This window comes from Mytilus trossulus, chromosome 3 (assembly GCF_036588685.1).
Source record: "Mytilus trossulus isolate FHL-02 chromosome 3, PNRI_Mtr1.1.1.hap1, whole genome shotgun sequence".
NCBI lineage: Eukaryota > Metazoa > Mollusca > Bivalvia > Mytilida > Mytilidae > Mytilus > Mytilus trossulus.
Window position 1 is genome coordinate 26,978,695 of NC_086375.1, and position 8,890 is coordinate 26,987,584.

Genomic DNA, 8,890 nt, shown 5'->3' on the forward strand with positions numbered 1-8,890 from the left:
AAAATTATTTTTTAGAACGGGTTTGTTGTGAAATTTGACTACCGAATCGGCAGTGGGGTATTCGATGCAAGTTGGGTAACGTCAGTAAACGCTATTTTTAACGTCATTTGTACCACATTTGATATTGACGACAAATATTTTTCTAAAGCTGAATAATCGATAAACATTTTAGGACCTTAAAATTCCATGAGGTATTTAGGTAATTTAAAATCGTTAACTAAGCGACTTTTTCAACATTCGCCGCTCCACTATAATAACTCATTCACTCTAACAAATCATCTAAATCGTTATCTCAATTTAGCTTATCCGTAATCCTGGGTTATTAAATCGCTATGGCAACTTATGTGAATCGATTTAACGACTAAACTTACTCCTCATAATACGATTTAGATAAGGCAGCAACCATTTGATTTTCGGGGGGGGGGGGGGGGTGTATCTATGGATTATTTTTAAAAAAAAGTTAGTTTCAAGTTTTTGGAGGGAAAAAAAATTGTTTTTGACCCGGAGAAAAAAAAATTATTTGTTTCTCCCTCAGCTGTCACTATACGTAATGCTAAAATTGAAAGAAAAAAATAATATTTTCGACTTGTCGCCCAAAAAAATAGTTTGACTTGAAAAAAATCCATAGCCGCCACCCCCCCCCCCCCCCCCCCCCCCCTTCCCCCACGACTAAGCCAACTTGAATAACGACTAAGTATTTCGTTATAACAAGTTATGTAAGTCGTTAATATGAGTTAAATAATTCGTTTTAGTCATTTATCTAGTCGTGATGACCACTTACGAAGTACCGAAAACAGGTGAAAATAAAACTGCATTCAGACACTTACTGTCTTCTTACAAACCACTCATGTAGAGGTCATATTTTTTTAATGCAAAGTGTATTTGTGAATTCGTTGAAAAAATCGTTTAATACTTTTAAAAAGTGCTAGTTGGTCATCTGTTTAAAAACTATTATTAGCAGATCCAAATATGTACATAGAAAAGTATATGATTTCATATATATGTATCTAGCAAGATTATTTATATAGCAACAGTTAATACAATGATTCACAGTGCTCAGAGGTCGAACCCTTAACAGTTTGGGCAAGTATGAACACAACATTCAAGCTTGATACAGCTTTAAATTTGGATTGTTATTAAATAGTTGACACAGCATAGGTTTCTGACACAGATTGAATGTGGCCTAAGAACTTAGAAATCTTGAATTGGACATTTACCGTTTACGGTTCGATATCCAAATTATAATTACATAGTTAGATTCAGCATATCACAGGACCTCAAAAATTCATTTTTTGATGAAATCAAGTAAAGTTTAATTTTGGACCCTGTAGACCTCAATGTGGACCAACTTGATAACGGGGTCCAAATATCAAAACTCAAAATACATGGTTAGATTCAGCATATCAAACAACCACAAAAGTTCAATTTTTGTTAAAATCAAGCTAAATTTAATTTTGGACCCTTTGGAACTTAATGTAGACCAATTTGAAAACAGGACCAAAAATAAAAAATCTAAATAAACGGTTGGATTCGGCATATCAGAGAACCCCAATAATTTATTTTATGATAAAATCAAAAGAAGTTAAATGTTGACGCTTTTTGCACCTTATTTCTAAACTGTTGTAACCAAAACCCCATAAATTATTTTTGTTTACTTATATACTAAAGTTTTTTTTAATAAAATCATCCGTATTCGGACGACGTTGACGACGGCGTGATACCAATATTCGACCAAAAAATAATTGTTTGTGTTCGTATAAAAAGGCAGCTGTCCGTAGCCTGCAATTTATTGGGTGCTTGTTGTTGGTTGCGCAATATCGCGTTTTTTTTTTAGCTTACTATATATTCAGGTTTTGATTATTTCTGAAGGTCGTAAACTGATATAGGAAGATGTGGTGTGAGTGCCAATGAGACAACTCTCCATCAAAATAACAATTTAAAAAGTAAACCATTATAGGTTAAAGTACGGCCTTCAACACGGAGCCTTGGCTCACACCGAACAACAAGCTATAAAAGGCCCCAAAATTACTAGTTTAAAACCATTCACACGGGAAAACCAACTGACCTAGTTGTGTCATTTGTCTCTGATGGATAGTTTTTTTCAATGGGATGAGACCGTTTCTTCTTATTTTTATCTACTGAGTCTAGTGTACTTTAAAGAAAATGGCACGTACTAAAACAAAAACAAATATATCAGCGTTTCCCCTTACTTATTTCGAATTAAAATGAGTTTAGAGCTATCGCTAGAAAATGTTTTTTTTTCATATTACTTGCAACCTCAGTAAAAGTTCATACAAACTGGGTCGTCCTATGATAAGAAACGAAGTAAGATTAAGTTACCTTGAAAAGGACGCATTCTTCTCTTCTTCTAATGATCTGTCGACTCATCGGTAACTTTTTTGATCGATCTTGAAACTTCTTTTTCACGCTTCGCCAGTGATGATGCACTGATTCCAGGAATATTTAAATCTGCTAAAAATCTGTTTGTTTTGTGTTCTCCCAATCCAGTGTCGTACATTGCTGTGAAAAAAAAGGAACAAGAGTATACACACTGGAATATCTCGCCTGCTTTGCTGGTTATTGATTTAATGTTTAATTTTTTTTAAAGAGTAATATAGGATTTTTCTACAAGTATCACATACCATTAACAATTTCAAAGATCGATGACTATAGAGTCTAGCTAGGTCAGATAAATCCTGTCAGAAAGAAAAAAAACCTACTTCTGAGGCCTGCTACTAATGATCCCGACAACAATGATAGTCGTGTCATATACCATTGTGTAGATAAATCAATTTAGAGTTACGGCATATTAAGTTTAAGAAGGTTTGACAACCGAGAAATAAAAAAAATAACGGGAATTTGGGACTGGGTGTCATTATTCAAAAAATTAGTTAAGTACCTTGTGTTATATTAAGGTATACAGGAATTTTTTTTTTGAGACAAGTGCCTGTGGTCATTATCACATACTTGACACTACTAATTTCAATCATTGTCACATTGTTACATATTGTAGTATTTTAATCAGCATGACCCTATAAGATAACAATACGAATTCAATAGAAAAAAACCAGGCTATAATAAGGCTAACACGTTATTTTAATTCAGTCACGGACCAATGATATCACCGACCCCGAGTGTGTTCTAGTTTTTGTAATTGTAAACCATGTAAACAGACAACTTTAGATCAACATTGAAAAACAAGAACTCCGTGCAATTGTTGTGAACATCTTATCTTGCCGATCATTTTTGCTTATCGCATATAAACTCGGAATATAAAAAACACGGCGTATTTTATTCAAAGAAGCTTCAATGATCTAGAAGATCTAGTAAAGTACCGGGACCCTCTCTAGGAATTTGTGTCGTCTTTGAATAGCAGGATCCTTTCACAAATACGTAAATATCAACCATGACTAGTTTTGGGGAAAATTGTTTAAAAAAAAAATCCGTATCTAATACTATTTTGCGGGTCAACTTAATTGTACATGTATGCATATACAAATAAATACAAGGAATGTCTTGTTGTCATATTAGCGGTATAGGCTACTTTTGCATACATGTACATGTTTCTGATATCAAAATTGCAATTTACACCATTCGTAGATCATTCGTACACATCGACAAAAAATTCATTAAATTATTTTTGAGGGCATATCTACATCAAAAGATAGGGATTTAATAACAAGAGTTAACTATAATCACTTCTACAGGTCACATATATATAATGATTTCTGACATCTTATTTTTACTCATAACGCATTGTTTAAAGAATTAAGTTTTATAAAAATAAAGAAATGTGGTCTTGAGTGCAAATGAAAAAAACCTATTTTTTTTATTATTAAGTATTCAAAATATTTATTTCTTTTAAGAATAAAATCTTAATGTCGATCCAACTGCTAGCAGCTTTTATATCTCTAGATAGATTATAATTGATCATTAAACAAGGAATAATTAACCAGTCAATTAATCCGTACACCATATTTTCAAAAACTCTTTGTTCGCACAATTTTATTTTGAAAATTGGAACGGTAATTAATTTATTAACGATACTATAGTTTAACATTTTACACTATTCGGGTACTTGCTTACTGTGACGTCACTGAAAGCACTCTTTTTGATGACGTCACATACAAAACGTTACATGTTCAAAATAAAATGACATTGTTGCTTATTTAAATACAGTTGTGTTTAATGTTGTTTTTAACATGTAAATATTTATACAAAGAATAAAAGTACATTTCTCGATGAAAACGATTAGAAGTGTTATCATAGATAATATTGTCTACTGCTTTACGTTTGTTGCTTCAACGGTTACATTTCATATAAGAATAAAATAAAGCCACATCAAAATGTGCACGCCGTTATTTATTTTTGCAATTCTGAATTCGATGCAGAAACAATATGGTTTTATGTGAATTATATTGGATATGTTATATGTGTGTAGGCATGAACACTATAAACTTACCAATTGCAGCTTTAGAATTAATATCAAAGATGGGTCTGGTTTTAAACTTTGCAGCATCATGATGGACTTTTCCTGATTTGATAGCATTCATACTTCCACATTCGCAAAGAATATACATTATTAAACCTAAACCACAATTTGTCTTAGTCACTATGTCTGTAATATGCAAGGTGCTCCCACAGTCGGTGCATCCTGCTTTCAAATCTTTTGAAACTTGGTATGGCTCAAATATCCGTCTTTCTCCTGGTAGCCAGATAGACTGGTATGTGTCCGTAGTTTCTGTGTTTTTTGTATGATCGGCTACATTTCTATCGGAAACGAGTTCAGATAACTGTACACGTCGGTCTTTCTCCTGCTGTCGTACAAAGCGACCCTTAAATCGAGCCATCATGGCCGCTATAGTATATCGGCGCCGACGTCTTTTAAAATGTTTCGCGGAAAAATTGACGCACGTCATAGAAAAAAACGAAACAAAGGCGTCGCAAGGCGGAATGCGCAGAAACAATAGAGGGATTTGTCTTTAAAGAGGATGATTGCGTGAAAAAAATAATTATATTCATCTGATATGATAACAAGCTTTGAATAATAATAAGGTGCAACTCCTCAGGTACAACAATTAAACTGTCACTTAATTCTTAATTTCAGCACAAATGAGTGTACCCACCCGTTCATGTTTTTCTTAGGCTGTTTAAGACGTCTTTACAATAAATCCATTGGACGTTGGATAAGTACGGATTAATAATTTTAGTCTTCGATGCACGATTTTTTTAATATCTTTATTGCAAAATTACACCCACGAGGGTCAAGCAATACAATGAAACAATAATTTTATACTATATAGTCGTTAGTGGCTTTAAACTAGCTGTCAAATAACTACGAGTACTCTTAGATCTGTTCATTGTGTCGGGATGTATAAGTACCCGGCCACGTCCACTTGTATTTTTTGTCCATCTGACGTTGATTTTTGTAGTTCGGTCTTATGTTCTACTGTTATACCACTGTCCCAGAGGGAAGGTTGGGATCCCGCTAACATTATTAACACCGCCACATTATTTAAGTATGTGCCTGTAATCCAGTGGTTGTCGTTTGTTTATGTGTTACATATTTGTTTCTCGTTCTTTTTTTTTACTTAAAAAAGGTCGTTCTTTTTTTCGTTTGAATCGTTTTACATGGTCTCCTCGGGGCCTTTGATAGCTGACTATGCGGTATGGGCTCTGCTCATTGTCGAAGGACGTACGCTGACCTATAGTTGTTAACATCTGTCATATTCGTCTTTTGTGGATAGTTGTCTCAGAAGCAATCATACCACATCTTTTTATACGTATTGCAGATGAATAGCAAATCGCAGTTCTACGCTTCAAAAGTTAAAAAAATAAAATAAACGGTTGATCTTTTATCCACTTGTAATATATATAGCCCTTTTACAACTTTAGAAACTTGGTTAAATGAACAACCAGTAATCTGAAATAAAATAAAATATAAATTCTTTATTGAAAAGCACTTTACGCTCATATGGGCCAATGGTTTAAAACATTATACATAATATAAAGTTTACATGTATAAAACATTTTAAAATGTGTGATTTTTTTTACACTTCTCATAATCGACATCGTCTACCAAAACTGCAATAATCATCTCCTATAAATAAAGGCAACAGTAGTATACCGCTGTTCAAAACTCATAAATCCATGGACAAAAAACAAAATCGGGGTAACAAACCAAAACCGAGCGAAACGCATTAAATATAAGAGGAGAACAACGACACAACACACACAGAAACTGACCAATCATCAGACAAAACACCACGAGAATAACAAATACATGAATTTGGGATAGACAAGTACCGTGCCACGTCTTATCTCAATATCTCAAAAGTAAGAGAAAACACAAACGACTCAAAGTTAAAATGGAACACACAGAGAAACGAACAATAATATAACAATGACCATCTTCCTGACTTGGTACAGGACACTTTTAAAGGGGAATAAAAGTGGTGGGTTAAACCTGGTTTTATGGCATGCCAAACCTCGCATTTAAATGGCAAAGTTAAATATAATATAACAATGTCTTCAATATTGTATTATCATTTGTATTGCAAATAAACTCATCAGAGATACCAGGATTAATATTGTATATAAACGCCAGACGCGCGTTTCGTCTACAAAAGACGCATCAGTGATGCAATGGACTTCATTTTTTTCAGAATTGGAGTTCTCATTATGGATCATTTTGACTAAAAATTATATTTATATATTTCCTATAAATTTCGTTTATTTCGGAATTGGAGTTCTCATTTTGACTATAAATTATATATTTATATACTTCCTATAAATTTCGTTTTCTCACACTCGTTCATGGATCCATTTAAACAATTCAATCTCATTAAAATCCGATGTTCTGATACGCTACCCTCCACCAATTATTTGGACTAATGATTGATGTACGTACTATCACATGTACAGTGTGCAAATAATCTAAAAGTAATAAACATAACAATAACATAATCAAATAAACAGATAATTACCTCAACTTCTCCTGTGAAACTGGGTGAAAATGACTGATCAAGTGATCGTCTTGCAGGCTTTTTGCTTGGTTCAGTCAATTTCTGTTGTGTTGGTTTTGGTAAAATCTGTGGTAAGGACCTTACTACATTTGGTGTATTGGTAATGTCATTGAATGGCATGGTGGTTATTGGTACAATGTCTGACTTTTTACTTGGCTGAAAACTGGCTGGACTACGTAGCATTCTTTTTGAAATTGACACACGTTTGGGGAAGGAACTGACACAAGTAGAGTATTTTCTACAGTCTTTGTCGATTGTCTTAATTTTCCTTTTAAATCTGTTGACTCTTTTTCCGTTTTTAACACCTTTTCAACAGAACAATAAAATTTCTGGCATACACCCTCACCTTTACACTCGAGTCCGACAACATTGTTAATATTTTTCCTCCGCTCCTCGCTTAGTTTTAACTTCCTATCAAAATATTTATGTTCAACTTCTATTCCGTTGGCTTCCTTTACTTTCTGAATGAAAGAAAATCCACAGACAACGCAAATATTTCCCGGTAAGTATGTTTTTTTTGGAGTTAACTTCTCAGACATGGGCGCCGCCATTGTTACTGTTCTCTTCGGTTGCTCTCGGAACCGATCGATCAAACATAAATTTCTAATAATCCCGAACTGCCTGGCAGGATTTTGCCAGACGCTATCTGATTGGCCATTACAAAGGTCGTCGGGACATGACCCAATATCAAGTTGGTTCAGATGTTAGTGGAGGGTAGCGTATCAGAACATCGGATTTTAATGAGATTGTAAACAATTATCACAGCAATAGCACGATTATTGTCGGACGAGCAGATCTGTAGAATGATTTGGTATATCTTTCGATTTTTTATCCACTGGTTTGTCAATTCATGTTTGGAAACCAATGTTAAAACCCTCATTCAAAACCAATACTAACTTTCAGCAAATCATTTCGCATACTGCAAGTCACAGACTTGTCAAAGCAGGTCGCATTGAAAAGGATCTTTTCTTAAATTTTCTTTTGCAAACAATGTGTTGAGGGCGTTAACTTTGGCAATAGACTTATTCAATCCAAAATACGTCCCAATTGTAGAAATCCGTCTGTACCAATCGTTTCGTATACCTATACCAAACCAATTGCACCTAAAATTTCAATTACAAACGTGTTGCAGGATCTCTATATCCTGTCTCATGAATGTGACTTACCGAAAGAGACTTTTTACCGGATTTGTTATAACATAAGCAACACGGCGGTGCCCCATGTGGAGCAGGATCTTCTTCCCCTTCCAGAGCACATGAGATCACTCTTAGTTTTTGGTGGGGTTCGTGTTGCTTATTTTTCTAGTTTTCTATGTTGTGTCATGTGTTCTATTGTTTGACTGTTTGTCTTCTTTCATTTTTAGCCAGGCGTTGTCAGTTTATTTTTGATTTATTAGTGACTGTGTCCCTCTGGTTTCTTTCGTCCCTCTTCTTTGACCACTTCGAGTCTAAACCCCCTGATTCATCATTTCAAAATAATGTATTAATTCGAGGATTATACCAGACAATGGACAAAACGCGAGAAAGAAGAAGATACTCTGTTCGAATGGATTAAGGTCGTTGATACAAATCAGAATTAAGAAACTGAATTGGTCTATCAATACCTATGCTACATAAATCTTTAAAGACACGAATGTTGCAAAACACTTGACATACCTCGATGAAAAATATGTTATAATTCAACGTCTTTCCCGTTAAGATCAATTCCTGACACGCACATTTTCAAGTCGGTTGGCGGTGGACGGCAAAAATATGTTGTCTGTTATATGTTTCTTTTCAACCAAAGATAAAGAACTAGATCTTCAATCACTGTATTGGATACCTAAAGTATAAACTATATAAGTTTCCTTACAAACAACAGTATAT

At 34.2% G+C, this 8,890-nt stretch overlaps 1 protein-coding gene across 1 annotated transcript; it reads right to left on the reverse strand.

The window, feature by feature from the left end:
• Positions 1-2,368: 2,368 nt before the first annotated feature.
• LOC134710590 (uncharacterized) lies at positions 2,369-4,850 on the reverse strand. Its single transcript, XM_063570963.1, has 2 exons — positions 4,463-4,850; positions 2,369-2,520 (listed from the first exon to the last, which is right to left on the reverse strand). The coding sequence occupies exons 1-2, from the start codon at positions 4,848-4,850 to the stop codon at positions 2,369-2,371; spliced, it is 540 nt and encodes a 179-aa protein (XP_063427033.1).
• Between the last annotated feature and the right edge of the window lie 4,040 nt (positions 4,851-8,890).